The sequence below is a fragment of the Ambystoma mexicanum genome, chromosome 1p (genome assembly GCF_040938575.1).
Source record: "Ambystoma mexicanum isolate Mex_15411 chromosome 1p, UKY_AmexF1_1, whole genome shotgun sequence".
NCBI classification, from domain to species: domain Eukaryota; kingdom Metazoa; phylum Chordata; class Amphibia; order Caudata; family Ambystomatidae; genus Ambystoma; species Ambystoma mexicanum.
The window spans coordinates 842913427-842931635 of record NC_090921.1 but is presented as its reverse complement, the minus strand read 5'-3'; the positions used below and the strand labels follow the sequence as shown (position 1 = coordinate 842931635).

The window sequence follows — 18209 nt, the reverse complement described above, 5'->3', positions numbered from 1 at the left end:
AGTGGAGGGTTTGGGCGTGGTGCTGAGGCTAATGAAGCAACAGTAGCCATGGATGCCATAAGGATTAGTCGGCTAATGGTCGCTACAGCAGTAAAGGCAGCACAACTCAATCTGCTATAGCCAGAAGCACAAGATGAGCTCGGGGGTGTGGCCATTTATAGGGGTCGAGGGGTGCAGCTCGTGACCATACTGATCACTCAAAAGCTTTGCAAAAATTCTAAACAATACGTTCAAAGGTAGGGTCATTGTATGGGACATGTGAAATGGTGATTTTATACTGTAAAATAGTTTCCCATGTTTGTATAAGTTCTTTTGAAATGTTGCGGAAGCAGACAAACTGCGCAAATGAGTCCACACGCTCAGCGTAGGTGCGGTCACATGCTGACGTCCTGAACACATCCACGAGGGAAATGGGTGCCCGCTGAACAGCAAATGCAGAGTAACGAATGTGCGCATGCGCGCAGGTGTTCTATGGACAGTGTTCGGGTCCTGAAACTAATTAAAAGTGCGACACAAGTGGCATGGACAATTACGGACAGGCGCAATGTTCGCAGTACTTATGGGTGTAGTGCGCATGTGCGTACATGATCTGCTGACTGTACGGCCAGGTACAGTGTCCTTAGGACACCTCCATTCTGTTTGACTACGGACATGCCGGCCACCGCGCCTGTTCTACGGACGGTTCCATCTTGGCTGCAGACGGTACGGACAGGTATAGTGTTCTTAGGACACTCCCATTTTGCTCATTTACAGACATCCCGGACACCTGTTGTGTTACAAGAACATGTTTTATGTCGTTTGTGAGCGGTACAGAGAGGTATAATGTCCTTAGGACGCCCCATTCTGTTCATTTACGCACAACTTGAACAGATGGTGCGTTCTAAGATCAGTTCCATCTTGGTTGCCATTGGTACGGATAGGTGTATTGCCGTTAGAACATCCACATTCTATTGCTTATGGCTAGGTCGAACAGGCACGCTGTCCACGGACATTTGAACTCTTTTTTAAAAAATGTTTTTGCCTCAAACCCTTCCACTACAACTAACATAAAAAACTTTCAATACACACACACACACACACACACACATCAATCAACAGAAATACAGGGGGGAGCAGATACTGAAACAAATATAGGGAAATTAGGGTTTAACATGGGCTGGTTGTGAGGGGATGATTTGTGAGGGGATGAAGGGATGGATGTTTCATTAAAACGTTTATTTTCTTCTTGAAGGTTTGGGGATGGTTCACTAGGAAATGGAGAAGGGGGGCAGGTACAGGTGGGACAGTGATATCGAATTTTTCCTCTCACAAATTCCTCCACAAATTGCCTTAAACTGTTAAAATTGTCATTTAGTTTGTCCATTTTCACTTCTATCCTTTTCAGCCTGTCTTCCTCTGGGTCCTTTGTTGGCGTTTCTTCTTTTTTTACCTGCTCTGTTAAAAATAAATAAAATATATATATATATATATATATATATATATATATATATATATATATATATATATATATAGATAGATAGATAGATATTAAATGCCCATAAAATACTGACCATTAATTTGCTTATGCAGAGTAGTTTGTACCATTATTATCGCTATCTTCAGACATTTCCCCATGCAGAAAATTCTCCTCCAGCCACTCCAAAGTACTGCACATTTCTGTGTCAAAACAACAGAAAGAAATTATTTTTTTCTGGCCCTCATACAAAAAAAAGTACACATACATATAAGAAAAATGAAGTTCACTTACTATTTTGTTGTAATTTGTCTTCGTTGTACTGTGTGCGTCTACTGTCGCTCCTGGCTGCACAGTTTCTGTGAGGTAATTACGTTGGAAGGCATACCTTTTTTTTGTTGTGGTATAATCCATTTCATTCTACATGGTCATTAAATGCATGGTTACTGTTTCAGACGTTTAGGTTCACCTATTTACTTATTAGTACTTATAATGTCTTTATGTGTCCTTTTTCAAAGTTGTGCATTTTTCATATAACACAATAGTACAATTTCAGATACCCCCTGACTGTTTGGGTACTTTTGACCTCGTCCGCGCCCGTCCGCAGACGGGTGCTCAGTCCGTGCCTTTCAAATATTATTAGCGAGGGGGTTCAGTATGTTTTATGTTACATGTATATAAAGTAAGGAAATTATACTACATATCTCCCAAAATTACATGATGAAAGTGTATATTTAGTAAAAAAATCTTTATTAACAAGATGTTATGATTAAGTTCCCCTGAAAAAAACCTGTGAAATTCAGTAAAAAACATTAAAAAAAACTTTGTTAAAAAGGGACGTTATGGTTATTTGCCCTACTAAAAACCCGTAAAAAAATATATATATAAAATAAAATTAAAAAATAAAATAACTTTACAAACGTGACATTATGGTTCAAACTAAAACCGAAAACCCCCTGAAATTCGCCAGTTATGGTAGGCTAAGCAACCCTACCTGCCCGCACCACTGTGCACTGCTAACACCAACACCCAGGACATGAAAGATGGCATCGCAAATGTCATTGATGACATCACTGATGATATCACATGTGTAGCCCCTTTGTTTTTGTTCACTGCCATATGGGATACATTACTCACCGTAATTGTATTTCTGATGCTTGTATCTGCTTAGATTCACATGCTGTGCATAGGCCGACATCTAGTGGAAGCTGCGGAGTATTACAGTTTGTTTTTCGAAACTCGAAAATGGGCATTGATACAGGGCGTGCCAGTAATACTATCCCTAGTGCGACGTCCCCTGTACCCAAGATCCCTCACGCGTCTAGGATCCTCAGATTGTATTTTTTCTGACATGAGGTAGCATGAGGAGTAGCGTGAGTACAGATAATCCAAGCAGATAGATAGAAAGGTAAGACTACAAGCAACCATGCGCCTTCTCTCAGAGGGGAGGAAGGGTGGGTCGCATGTGAATCTAAGCAGATACAAGCATCAGAAATATGATTACGGTGACTAATGTATCCCTTCTGAGGCTTGTGGAATCTGCTTAGATCACATGCTGTGCATAGATTAGCGAGCAGTACCTGAAGAAGGAGGTGGGATGTGAGAAGGGTCATGAGCAAATAAGTGTCTTAGAACCGCTTGTCCCACTTGTGTATCTGCCTTGGAATGGGTGTCAATGCAGTAATGCTGAGTAAAAGTGTGAATAGAGCTCCAAGTAGCTACTTTGCAAATGGTGTCAAGGGGTACATTTGCAATGAAAGCCAGAGTGGCCCTAAGGCCTCTAGTAGAGTGGTCTCTTGGCGTGAAAGGCAGAGTTCTTTCAGAGAGTGAGTAACACAGCTGGATACAGTTAATAATCCACTTCGAGATGGCACCTTTAGAGACGCGATCCCCCTCTCTGCCTGTAGCTATGGAGACAAACAGTTGATCTGTTTTTCTTAGCGGTCTGGTTTTATTTACATAGTAGAGGACCGCCCTACGCACATCTAGGGTGTGTAGTTTCACCTCAGCCGAGCTTTGAGGGTCCTGGAAGAAAGCCGGAAGCTCGATGGACTGGTTTACATGGAATTTTGAAATAAACTTAGGTGAGAACCTAGGGTGTGTGCGTAAAACCAGTTTGTCTTTATGGACAGTAAAGAAGGGATCCTGCACTGACAGAGCCTGAATTTCACTGACCCTTCTTATAGAAGTAATAGCTACTAAGAAGGCTGTTTTATAAGTCAGGTGTTTGAGACTGCTTTTATGCATGGGCTAGAAAGGGGGTCCCATGAGCTTGGCTAGCACCACATTAAGGTCCCACCCTGGTGGTGGGTTAGAAATAGGAGGGTGAAGCCTCTTTACTCCTTCCATGAAGGCTTTAACTACTGGTACTTTCCACCACGAGACCTTGCTATGGGAAATGGTGTATGCCGACAGGGCTGCCAGGTGTACTTTCAGTGAGTTAAAAACCAATCCTGCATCCAGCAGGTGGAGCATGTATGTAACAATAGTAACAATAGTAGGAGTGCAATCAACAGGGTTGATTTGTCTACTCTGGCACCAGATAACGAACCTCTTCCACTTGTCATAGTAACAGTGCCTTGTGTTTGGTTTCCTAGATTCCTTAAGGATGTCCATACACCTCTGTGGTAAATTGAGATGTCCAAACTCTATGACCTCAGGAGCCATGCTGCCAGGTTCATTGAGTTGGGTTGCTGGTGCACTGTTTGACCTTGGTGCTGGGACAGTAGGTTGTACCAGGCTGGAAGTTTGATGGGCTCGCACACCGCCATCCTGCGTAGGTGTGGGAACCACGGTTGTCTTGCCCACATGGGAGCAACTAGGACGAGCGTCATCGATTCTCTGTTCATCTTGTTCACCACTTTCCTGATGAGAGGAGTTGGTGGAAAAGCGTACGCAAACATCCCTGACCAGTTCATCCACAGGGCGTTCCCCTGGGAGTCTGGTTTGGGGAACCTGGATGCAAATCCTGGGCATTGTCTGTTTTCGCTTGTGGCAAATAAGTCTATAGTGGGGAAACCCCACTGAGAGAAGATATCTTCTACGACCTCTCTGCGTAGAACCCATTCGTGTTCCTCTGGGAGGGAGTCTCTGCTCAGAGCATCCGCTAGGGAATTGAGCTCCCCTGGAACATGTTGTGATAGCAGGAAGATGTTCTGTCTGAGTGCCCATATCCAGATTTACTGGGCAAGCTTGGACAGATTTGGCGAACGAGTCCCTAGAACATGGCTGTTGTGCTGTCCGTCCGGATTTGCACTGACAGGTTTAGTAGGTGGGGCTCGAACACTTGAAGCGCTCTGAATACTGCCAGAAGCTCTAGCAGGTTGATGTGGTTCTTGGCCACTGAGGGAGACCAGAGACCCTGAGCTGTGTGGTGGAGATGGTGAGCTCCCCACCCCGTCAGACATGCATCGGTGGTGACCACTGCCTGTACTTCGGGATCGTTAAAGGGTTTCCCCTGTGCGAGATTCTCTCTTGTCCACCAGTGAAGGCTTTGTACCAGTGTTGGCGAAACGACCACTAGATCGTCCCACTGACCACTTGCCTGAGACCACTGTTTCGCCAACCATTCCTGCATGGGACCAGGTAAATACATGACGCCATCATGCCCAGTAAACGCATTGCTTTGCGTACCGTTATTTGGCGACCGGACCGATAATGCGGAATTTGCAGTAGTATATTTCGAATTCTTTCCTCTGAAGAAAAGGTCAACCCCTCTTGAGTATCTAGGATTGCTCCTAGGAACTGTTTGGAGGTGCTTGGCACCAGGCTTGACTTTTTCTCGTTGATTGAGAAGCCTAACTCGTGGAGGAGGTCGATAGTCCTTTGAATGTTTGTCCTGAAAATTACTGGGGTTTCCCCCGTTATGAGCCAGTCGTCCAGATAAGGGTACACCGGGATTGCCTCCCTGCGTAGGTGTGCAGCCGCCACCGCCAGTACCTTGGTGAATACCCTTGGTGCTGAAGCTATCCCGAAGGGCAGTACCTTGAATTGGTAGTGTCGACTGTCCACCTTGAAGCGCAAGTACCTTCTGTGCGCTGGGAACATGTAAATATGAAAATAAGCATCTTTCATATCCAAGGTTGCCATGTTAGGAGGGGGATTACCTCTTGTAGCGTAGTCATACGAAACTTTTGGGGCTTGACATACTTGCTGGCAGGCCGCAAGTCCAATGTTGGGCGCATTGTCAAATCTTTCTTTGGCACAAGGAAGTAAGTTGAATAAATACCCTTGTTTACCTGGTGTCCCGGGACGAGTTCTATCGCGTCCTTTTCTAGCAGAATGGCGATCTCCTCGAAGAGAATCTTCTGATGTTCTAAAGTGTGTACTCTTTGTCGTGGAGGATGGTTCCGGGGACGCTGCAGTAGTTCTATACAGTACCCTGTGGATACTGTTGACAGCACCCATCTGTCTGATGTGATCCCTTCCCAAGCCTGGGTGAAGTTGGAAATGCGTCCCCCTACTGGGGTTGCGTGAGAAGGGACCCTGAACTGAGCGTCACTGCTTTGGTGGGGGCGTGCCGCCTCCCTTGCTGGGGCTGCCTCTGCCTTTACCACGGCCTCTCCCATTACCCCTGCCGTAACCCTGGGTAGACTGTTGGCTGTTTTTCCACTGTGTACCCTGCCCCTGGGAATAGTTAGATCCTCTCTGGGAATTTTGGCCCCGTGGGCGACGAAAATTACTATTCCCTCTCTGGTTAGGGGGTTTATTGGTTAACTGGCCAAGGGACTTGAGTGTCTCGTATTTGTCCTTGGCATTCTTCAGTGCGTCTTCGACCGCCTTACCAAACAACAGATCGGCTTCCACCTGTTTGTCCAACAATGATGCCTGGGTTTCTGCCTTAAAACCAGACTGCCGTAACCACGCATGTCTCTTGATAACAGTGCCTTCTGCTATCATTCTGCCTGCGTTGTCCGCGGCGTCAAAGGTTGCTTTCAAAATGCAACCAGACACGGCTCTCCCCTCTGCGGAAATCTGAGCTAACTGGCCCTTTAAAGGTTCAGGAGCAGAGGTTATGAGTGCCGCGACTTCTTCCCACTGATGGCAGTTGTAGCTGGCCAACAGGGTGGTGGAGTTTGCAATCCTTGCTTGATAGGCGGACGTTGAGACCACTTTCCTGCTCAAACCATATAGTTTTTTGCTCTCCTTGTCGGGAGGAGCTTCGGACGATGACAAGGGTGTTCCAGCCCTCTTACGAGTGTTAGTGACAACTAGGGAGTCTGGCTTCAGATGTCCTCTTATATAGAGAGGGTCAGACTGGGCTGCCCTGAAAAGTTTTTCAACCCTGGGATTGACTGCTCTGGTGACGTTCGGGTTCACCAGTGAACGGGTCTATTCTTCGATGAATGGACTTAAGGATCGGGACGGTTAGGCAACAGCCCTCCTTTCTCCCTCTAACTCCGCTGTGAAGTCCCTCTCCTCCTGTACACCGTGGGTGTCAATATGGAGATGTTCTGCTGCACGTGTGAGAACCTCGTTAAGAAGGGGTTGGTTATCGACAGGGGAGTCGGTAACCGGGGCTTCGTTTTCTACCGGGGAATCTACTCTGTAGGTTTCAGGGTCTTCCTCTTCCTCTTCCTGGTCCTCATCATCCCCATAGTATCCCGTCCCGGTTTGTTCTTCTACCATGCCAAATTCTTGGTCCTCACCAAAGGAAGCGTCTCCTTGATACAGTGTGTATGGTCTTGAGTATGGTTGTACCTCGAAGGGGTCTGTAGACCTCATCGGTGTTTCAAACCGGGACTTCTTACCCAGGGGATAGGATCATTAGAGCCTGAGGGTGTCACCCCTTGTGGATCATACGAAAGGAAATGGTCTGGATTTTTATCGTAAAAATCAGCCAAAGAAGACATCCTTGACATGACCCTATCTATGTCTTCACTGGACCATTTTTTGGAACTGGGAATGACTCTCTCAGCAAGTCTCGGGGATTTATCTTGAGTAGATTTGGTTTTGGACATATCAGCAGACTTGGTCTTGTCGGTCTGTTTAGGGGGAGTGGTGTGTTTCACAGGTGTGGAAGAGTGCAAAGGCTGCTTCTTCTGCTGTTTTCCCCCCTCCCTGTGAGTGGAAAAATGTTTTCCCTGTCCTTTTCTGGCTCTGGAGGTTTTCGGCGCCTGGCGTCGAGGATCGGGGGTAAGGTCCCTGTCCTTCGAGCGTGGGGCCTCGCTGATTTTGACTGCAGGCTCCGACTCCTGGAGCGCAGCCTGGGGGTGGAAGTCGTCTTCGTCCTCTGACGATCGAACTTCTGTTAGCCTAGGGAGCGAGGCACTCTTGGCAAGAGTGGATGATTGCCTGGAGTCATGCGGCGATCTCGATCGAGAGCGCCCAGAGGACACCGAATCGGACCGTTCCGTTTGTGCCTCTTTCCGAGCACTCGACGTCGTCGAGTCTCGGTTGGACTTTGTGTGTTTAGTGTGTGTGAAGCACTTGTGTCGCCGGGGGTCTTCCCCATAGCCGCCCTGCCGGACTACCTTCCGAGGTCGGGGACTTGCGCTCGGCTGTCTTTCGACGCCGTAATGCCCTCGCCGTCCGAAAGTACGGCATCGCTGAAGGCGCCCTCCGCTGCCATGACGGCTTGCCTGGCCTGGTGGGCCCAACGCTTCAAACGGTCCTTAAGTGTCTTAGGTTTAACCCTACTACATACATGCTCTGCAGTTCGCTTCGGGGTGGTCCCTCGGCAAGCAGAGATTGCACATGGCGTGCCTGTCGACCCAAGGGTATTTGCGATTGCACTTGGGGCAGAATTGAAAAGGGGTACCCTCCATACGCACCTTGAGGCAGCGGGCTGTTAAGTGTAGGAAATGTATAAGGTGTACCTATATACCAAGAGTGTAGAGTATGTACAACCCCCCACTCTCCCTACTTGTAGGGCCGAGGCCAGCAGCCTTCCAAGGCCCGGGCCGAGGCCAGAGGCCTTCCGAGGCCCAAATCCGTCGTGCAGCAGCCGACGGTCGATTTCTCCTCCAGCCGGCGTCGAGTGTCGAAGTTCGACGTTGGGATGGGGAAGGATGTAAATAAATTAATATTTTAGCAAAAGTGTGGCTAAGGCCAGGGGACTCCGCAAAATGCTTCCGACCAGTATGGCGGAAAAAAACAATCTGAGGATCCTAGACGCGTGAGGGACCTTGGGTACAGGGGACATCACACTAGGGATAGTATTACTGGCACGCCCTGTGTCGACGCCCATTTTCGAGTTTCGAAAAACAAACTGTAATACTCCACTAGATGTCGGCCTATGCACAGCATGTGATCTAAGCAGATTCCACAAGCCTCAGAAATATATATATATATTCAGTAAAAAAAACTTTGATAAAGGGACGTTATGGTTCACAGTAAAACACTTGACATTCGCTAATTATGGCAAGCTAAGCAACCATAACTCACGCCACCTACGTGCAATGCTAAGACTAACACCCAGCACATCAAAGATGACATCACATGTGCATGTACATTTCATGAAAAGTCTGCAGAAGGGAGTCTTATTTTAATGTTGATAAAAAAAACTGTCAAGGATCATTGGAATAAATGACATGAGCTATGTGGTGCATTACACAATGCATTGATATAAATAGCATTCTATTATGAAGTTCTTTACAGAATAATGTACTTGTGTATAAACATAAGCATTGTGTGCAGCAAACATAATGGAGGTGCAATATTCATAATCTTTCCATGTTAAATAGTGAAATGGTAAATGCTTTCTTCTTAGAGTTTTGTGTACTGTGCAACATGTTATAAGTAGCTAATGAAACCCACTTCCTATATAATTTCATTATTACACAAAAACCACCACGACATAACAACAAATAGAAATATGAGTATATACAGAGAAAGTGAAGTATGCAAAAAAGCAGCAGAACCAGAAATTGTTCATAACATGCCTGATTATTTTTATGCACAGAAATGATTGTTCTGCTTCAAATCTACTACTTCCCTATGAATATCACATGATGTGCCTGCATCCTAAAGAGAGTAATGCAAATACAAATATGAGCATATCCACAGAAAGTACAGTAATAAAAAAAAACAACAGACCAATAAAAAAAAAGTGTTGATAAGATTGTCTTCATACACAGAAAGCATTGGTATCTTTCAAGTGTGTATTCTCCCTATGTATATGTTTCATATGCTATGAGTGAACCCCAAATGAATTAATGTAAAAACATATTTGACGCTTAAGTCTACAAATATAGTACTTTTTGATTTTTTTGTTCCTAAGTATTACTGGCTAAGATATATCACTAAAGGAAAAAAGAGGGAGCCAGACATGTGATATCATCAGTGATGTCATCAATGACATTTGTGATGTCATCTTGGATGTCCTGGGTGTTAGTCTTAACAATGTACGTAGGTGGCGCGAGATATGGTTGCTTAGCTTACCATAATTAGCGAATGTCAAGTGTTTTACTGTGAACCATAACGTCCCTTTATCAAAGTTTTTTTTACTGAATATATATATATATATATATATATATATATATATATATATATATATATATCAGTGATCAAAAACAAAGGGGCTACACATGTGATATCAGTGATGTCATCAATGACATTTGTGATGCCATCTTTCATGTCCTGGGTGTTCGTGTTAGCAGTGCGGGCAGGTATGGTTGCTTAGCCTACCATAACTGGCGAATTTCAGGGGGTTTTCGGTTTTACTTCGAACCATAATGTCACGTTTATAAAGTTTTTTTTGTGAATTGCACAGGTTTTTAGTAGGGCAACTTAACCATAACGTCCCTTTAACAAAGTTTTTTTTTTACTGAACATTATATATATACATACACACACATATATACATACACCCACTAACCAATATAAACTCAAACTCTCTGCATACTTAAAAAAGTCATACAACCATCTCTCGCCCAACAAGCTGCACACACTTCACCACACTGCAACAACACATAAGTCGCACCAACAGCACACACGGACTGACACCAATCCAATACTCGCACCAAAGCTCAGTACCCGGTGTCTACCGGGTTGAAGCTGTCAACAGTACACCACTCCTCTCACTATCCTACTCCCTCTTCACCACCTTCTCATTTACAGATCCTCCAGAGCGCCTGGGGACCAATTCCATTGGTGACGGTGCGCTATATAGGTACCGCTAATAAATATATAAATATATATATATATATACATATATATATATATATATATATATATATACAAAGATTTCGGAGCTTACATTGTGTACATATTTTTTTTAATTACTTTTGGAGGATTTCTTTTTTCCCTAAACTTGCAGTTTATAACGCATTTTAAAGTAATGAATTGACCTTAGCGTGTCAGTGCGACCAATCTAATGAAATCTACATGACATAGTAATGTAGATATTTGTGAAACAATACGCATTGCCTTTTACTATACCCTGCTCTGCAAAACACTGTGTAATGCATTTTTTGTGCGTATGGTTCTTATAACCAAAATAAAACATTTGTTAAAAGCAACTATAAGACATTTACCAGTCTTAACAGTTTGAACAGAGTGCAAACCATCTGTTTACTAGCCATTTATAAACCAAATACATAAATAAACATTCAAAATGAACTGAATGACAAATTAAAAAGCTTCTAATACAATATTTCCCAATCCATGTGCTCTAATTTTACACCTCAGAGATATATAGATTACTTAAAGGAAGCCCTCCTGTTATGTACAAAGGGAGGCTTTCACATAACCAGTAGTTTAAAGGTAAAGAACCTTTTATTTGTAAGTTGATGACATAAGACGACCCCCAGCAGGAGGAGTACAATCTTCCCACTAAGGCCCTGCTTCTTCACTGGCTCTCCTTGGAACCCTGCTACATAAGATGCAGTTCTATGTTCTATAGTATCTAAGTGACAATAGACATAGTGAAGGAAATATTATACACTCATGGTTTAACAGGTAAACATTGGAAACACTGCACATCCTAACACCTCTCCTCCTTAAACATAACAAGTAACTGTGTGGGTGAGGACCCACTAAAATTGAAACCTGTAAAACACATATTGAACAACTGAAATTGAAACATGTAAAATAAATATTATACACTCGTGGTTTAACAGGTAAAACATTGGATGCGCTCAAGTCCTGGCACAAATCAAGAGCATAGATATATGACATCTAGTGGTTGATTAGGTAGAGTCACAAGAAAGTCCCTGTCTCCAACTAACTGAAGACAAATTAACATTGAAACGGAAAAGCCACCCTTTCCTTATTCCAAATAGCTCCTCCTTTGACCAACACTGACGAACCCAAGTCTTTCACAACTTGCTTGGGTTCAGAAAACAACGAGGCTCCTTTACGAACTTTGGTGGGGAGCTTGACTTTAATCCAATCACCCTCTTTGACCTTGAGTTCCCTACAACAATTCTTCTGATCATACCTCTCCTTGGATCTAACTCCAGCTTCAAAAATTCTCCTTTTTACACTCTCTAGATCCACATCCACCATTTTTGATTTGCCCATCCAACCTGGACATAAATGAGTATTTGGTTTTCTTCCTCTCAAGATCTCAAATGGCCTCACGCCTGTGACACTATGGGTAGTTAGCCTATACTGGAACGTGCATTCCATCACTGTTCTCACCCAATCTCCTCCAGTAGCCACCGCTATCCTAATAGCCTCCATCAGAGTCCTATTAAATCGTTCCACACACCCATTACTCTGGGGATGATATAAAGAAGTATTCACCTGCTCAATCCCATGATTCTCTAAGAATTCTTTAAACTCTCTGGAAACAAGTTGGGTCCCATTGTCAGACAAACACTTTCTTGGAAACCCTTCTCTCCAAAACAGTTGTTCCAAAAATCTGATTATACTACTACTGGATATGTCCTTGAGTACACATACCTCCGGCCATTTTGATAATAAATCCATGACTACTAATAGGTAGCTATCTCTGCCACCACCAATATTAAATGGACTGAGGAGATCCAACGCAATTTCGTCCCAAGGGACACGCGGGGACTCCCTCACTACCATGGGAACTTTTTGCACTTTCAAGCCTTTGTTTCCCTCAAAACATTCCACACAGTCTTTGACTTGTTCCTCTATGTCCTTGTCGATACCAGGCCACCAAAATTCAGACCTCACAAGTCCCTTCGTCCTGGCCAGACCTAAATGCCCAACATGGGCCAACTCCAAGACAGACTTCCTCATACCGACTGGCACAACCATCTGGTGACCCTTGTATAAATAACCATCCTGAATCCATAGCTCCTCCCTCACTTTGGCAAAACCATTCATCTCGCCCCTGTGGCTCTTAATTTTACCTTCTGCAACCAGAGTAAGTACTCCTTGATATACAACATCCTCCTTGCAAGACACATCCCACTCACTTTTCTTTAATGTTTCATGCACCTGGAATATTTCTGCACTCTTAGGGTATTGCTGGAGCACATGCGGGACGACATGCGTACGTATTGGGCGTATGTCGAAGATACCCACGCTCACCCAAAAAAGGTCAGAGACTACCTCTGGGCCTCCCCCAGGTTCCTCCCCCCACAGCTCAGGACACATCCCACCTTAGCTGCTCTTTGGGCGCTGTGGAGACCCAGTGAGGCCAACAAAACGCTAACCACATGGCCTTCTCCGCTGTCATCGCTCTGGGGTCCGCCCATCGACTTGGACATGAGGGGCTTCCGGGATACCCAGGCCTGGTCTGACATGGGCCTGGAAAGAGTCTCCCAGCTTTTACGAGAAGAGGGCTTCATTGAACACGCCGACATGGCGAAGGCTCTGGTGGATAGGCCCCCCTCGGTTTTCGAATTCCTGCGATTGAAAGGGATACTTACTCAACCAAGGTGGTCCGAGCTGCTCAGTCGCCCCCTCACCCCATTCGAACTTATTTTGGCCAAAAGTACATCACGCAAAGGCTCGCTGTCTAGGTTCTATAATGTACTGGTTACATCGGACCTGGAGGGCAGACAACCCTTCAAACACATATGGGAAGAGAGGACGGGAATGTCACTGGATGATCACACCTGGAGGGCGGTCTTTAAGTGCATCTTCTCGGGCTCCTTATACACAGCAGCTATGGAACATAACTTTAAAATCCTTCACTCATGGCATCGCCCCCCGGCCTTGTCTAAAATGTTCTGGGACGTCTCCCCTTTCTGCCCTAGAGGGTGCCACCAACGGGGGACTTGGTTTCATATGTGGTGGAGCTGCCCGCCCATACAAGTTTATTGGACAGAACTACTTAGCTGGATCAAAGATATAGAGGGTTATGGTCCAGCGCTGCACCCGTTGGAAATTCTATTGGGCTCCCCCTTGCCCGAGTCCGAGGTGAATGCCTTCCCCAAGGTCATTGGCGCCATGTTGCGGGCAGGGAGGGTGGCGCTCGCGCAAAAATGGAAGAGTGCCCTGGCACCCTCTAAAGAAGAATGGCTCTGCAAACTCAGGGTGATTTTCAACTACGATAAACTCACCGCAATAGCAAACGATACTATGTCAGATTTTATCCAAGATTGGACAGCAGTGCTGCTGCACGATGACTGTATTTCAATGCGATTATAATGGGGCAATTGTACAAACGTTTGCATGGCATAGGCCCACTCACTCCTCAGAGGTTTGGTCTTACCTTGGCCTAACCGCTTCGGGGATTAACCCCACTGTTTCAAGGACCACTTATTACTAATGTATGCTATGCAAGTGTTCTCCTTTAAGCTTAATGTATTAGCATTTTCTCTGAACTTGGCAGGTTAAATGTTGGGGGGGGGGTCAGGAGGGGGTAAGAGGGTTTGGGAGTTTGGGCAACGGGGGGCGGGGGGAACCCATCGGAAAATGTTACTGACAATATGATCTTCATCTTGTTTAACTCCTTTTTTGCTACTTGGATAGGCCGCATGGCCCTCCCTGTTATGTATGTTGTCAATAAACAAAAAAATTTTTAAAAAAATAAAAGTGCCAAAGCCGTGTCTTTGCCAGCCCGGTCTCCACAAGTTCAACAAAATTGCAGGGGTCCAATTCCAGCTCCCACAGACCACGGAGCCTCCAGGGGTTTTCCTCTGGCGCTAGCAATGTCCCTCCGGTGGATGCCACACACTGGATGTCAGGCCGTCAATAATCCACTGAAAAAGGCCCTCCCTCAGGCAAGTCAGGCTGGCTCCGCTCCACAGCCAGCACACTAGATCTGTAGAAAAGGCGCTGGGGGTCGTCCTCCGGGTCCCAGTCAAAATCCTCGTCACCAAATGTTATGTACAAAGGGAGGCTTTCACATAACCAGTAGTTTAAAGGTAAAGAACCTTTTATTTGTAAGTTGATGACTTAAGACGACCCCCAGCAGGAGGAGTACAATCTTCCCACTAAGGCCCTGCTTCTTCACTGGCTCTCCTTGGAACCCTGCTACATAAGATGCAGTTCTATGTTCTATAGTATCTAAGTGACAATAGACATAGTGAAGGAAATATTATACACTCATGGTTTAACAGGTAAACATTGGAAACACTGCACATCCTAACACCTCCCAATATGGGATTTTCTATTGACTCAGCTCAGTCTTAAAACTGTATTGCACGAAATGCCACATGTTCAACATGCAAAAATGCCAACCTACCCAAGTTCCTTTACCCCCTTGTCACCTTCTTTATTACCAAACTTTCTTGTCATTGATGTAGATTAATCACCGTAATTAGGCAATTCCTCAACCTCTTCACCCACCTTTCTGCTCTGTGCCGCAGCGTCATTGTCCCTTTACTTCACCTCCTTTTTTATCAGTCTTGTAGACAAAAAAAACGGTATGCAATAGAAAAGGTCTTTGGCCACACTAATGCATACCATTATACCGCACTGAATCAATTTATCAGGTGAAAGCGGTTTGTTGAAGGATGCGCTTTTAGGACATACATAAGAGGGGAACTTCAGGCTCACAGCAACACACTTACCTATCTAGATTGGGACTTGGGCTCGGCGGTTTGAAGACGGAATCAGCCAGCTCCTCAGGCGCATGGATATGGTCAGTGACAGCCCCTCTGTCTTAACACCAGCCCGGTTCCGAATCCTTTTCTTCCTCTCCTGACTTTTTAATCCCATGCAACAAAAACGTCTGACCCAAACTTTTGCTTTGTTCATTGTCCCAGCAGTGCCTTGTCTGACCGTAGCCTGGGTTGGGGAATGGGGCAGCGCTCTTCTCTCCACCCCCTGCTCCCGGTCGGGGGCCTCCTATGCCAGGAGGCCGCACACTTGTAAGTTTGCCAACGTCGCCATTACACATTTTTTCACCCGCAACGTAAGGTGGGGCTGTTTCTGCTCCCTCCTTCCCGTTTTCGCTATTGAGAAATGCCTGCCGGCCCTAGGCACCACCTCCACAGTGCTCTTAAACCACCTCCTTTGGAGAATCATAGTGTCCCGACACTCATCTTTGCTGATTTAACAAGAGCTTGACCAGAAGCAACCCACGGCGTGCAGCATGGTACAATGGAGGAGGGCGAGCAGCCTGCAGCAGGGGTTGGGGGGAGGGTAAGCACACAGATCACTCCGCGCTCCAGCTTGAACAGACACATGACATGCGACAGTACTCCCGATTGGGAGAAAATACGTTAAACAAGCCACTATTGGATTCTACCCCTGTAGTAATACAGCCATGAACTATTTGTGCATTGCGATTGCATGGCACAGCATTTCCAATTGTCATGCCAACCACCAAGACTGCTTGTTGGAACCCCTTTGTAGCAATGTTGTTGTGAAATTTGGTGGCGTATGCCACCAAAAACTAAAATGGGGAAAAGCTGAATCAAAATGAGACACTGTCAATTTTAAATTAATGAATGCATCAAACATATTCCTATAAATTAGTGGTAAAAAACATATGTGGACACAATTGACAAAGGATAATGTCGACTGTGGTTTTGTATCGGTCTAATCAACACTTTGTGACATGCTTAGGGGTGAACCGCTACAATATGTCGACAATGGTTCAGCCAGAGCTACATTTTGTTCCTGCCAAGGGAGACAACCTTGAATTATTTAACAAGGCAGGACGTACATAAAGATTATGCAGAAGTGTATTGACAACAAGGGTTGGTTCATCATTTCGTATGTTCAGAGGAATATGAAAGTCCTCAATAATAGGGCGTCTCAAATTGAGAGATAAATTATATGGATCAAAGGAAAGCAATGTGAACAGACGATGTAAACAATTCATAAATCAGAAAATCACCCTTAAGGAGCAGCAGAGAGGTGTACACTACAGTGAACACATTTGTATTGGCAGGGGGTACAAGTGAGGCAGCAGTTACCATCATACTATTGAAAACAGGAAAAAAGACTCTTAAAATGATTGGAGAGTAGACCTACTTGTTTGATCAATTATTTTCTATTTTGCCCCATATTGCAGATATTGTACATTTGACCTGCGTAACAGAGCTTTTATGTGTTTAGGTCAACTCTTAAGGTCTCATGCATTGTGTCACTTACCAAGCCCATAGTTCAATGTATATATTTTAAGATAACTTTTGTTTCCAAATATACTTTGAGCTATGGCATTGGTTCCACGAGTAACCCATCCTTTGAAGTAGTTTGATGACATAATTACTTCACATGCAGCCTTTTTTCCCTTTCATTTTTTACCATATGGAAGCCGTTCACATTATGAGGGCCATATGAAAGGTGTTCCATGTATTTCCACAAGATATCTCGATTTTCCATCAATGCTGGCCTGAGGGGATATATGCAACCTCTAAAAGAAAGGCTTGCAATTCTGATTTTGGATTAGCATAGAAAAACAGAAGTTTGTAACTTATGTATTGTATCTCAAATAAGTAGCTTACCTCGTCTGTAAGGCACCGTCGCATCTGTCTATCAAAATCATTGCAATGGCCAAAATATTTTAAAACGTTATGCTATCAAAGGAAGGAAAAATGAGGCAAGACATTAGAAGGTTTTCTACATCCATTGTGAAAATCTGATCAACCAATTTAACATTTGTTCATGTTTTCCACAAAGGCTACTTTCCCAATCAAATAATCTATACCAAGCACAGCAAACAAAACTCTGTTAATGCATACCTTCAAATGGTAGCTAATCTCAAACAAAATGTAATAATCATGTATGCAGATCAGATTCAAGTCCTGGAAATAGAATTTCTACTCAATAGATATTTGTATAAAGGTTAGTGTCATGGATTTCAAGACGTCTCAGCATTTCAATTCCAACAAGGTAAAATAAACGCCCTAATCATTGAAATTAGATGACGACATCCCGAATGAAACAATAAATCACTTACGCCAAAATAAACGTTGTGAATGTGCACTACTACAGGTATGCTGTAACAAAACATGCACTAAAATAAGCATTATTTACATCATTCTCCCCAACCCCAACTTCTACCGCTTTCTTTGGACATACCATCTGCTATGCAACCACACCGAATAACCTTGGGGTCCTGATGGAGGAAGACTAGAGCACGATTTACTAAGATACTGCTGTCACCAATCCTTTTTTTGTTGTTGTTGCGACAACTCCAACATATCCTTCCCTTCTTTAACTCCCATGCCTCAATATAACAGAGTTCTGCTCCATCACTAACTGTGAAGAGGGTCCCGTCGGACGAAGGGAAATGGGGAAACATGGAGTACTGACAGTGGCCCACGAAACAGCCCAGCCCTTACCTTGTTTCGCCGGGGTGGACGTCACGGGTGCTGTCCGGGGCTCGGAGCTGCGGCCGGCCGCGGTGCGGAGACGCGCGCACCCCGGCGTGTTCCTCTCGCCGCCGGAGCAGGCAAGAAGAGAGAGGCGACGGGCCAGACGGAGCGGGTCG

General features: G+C 44.8%; 1 protein-coding gene across 3 annotated transcripts in view; it reads right to left on the bottom strand.

The window, feature by feature from the left end:
• The window catches only part of CMC2 (C-X9-C motif containing 2), a 175457-nt gene that overhangs the window by 107110 nt on the left and 50138 nt on the right, over positions 1–18209 (bottom strand). For all 3 annotated transcript variants that reach the window (XR_011304850.1, XM_069652850.1, XM_069652855.1), the window contains exon 4: positions 17221–17292. Coding sequence is in view for 2 of the 3 variants with exons in the window: in XM_069652850.1 (XP_069508951.1) it covers positions 17221–17292 (72 nt within the window). In the remaining variant the exon portion in view is untranslated. The remainder of the gene's footprint in view (positions 1–17220; positions 17293–18209) is intronic.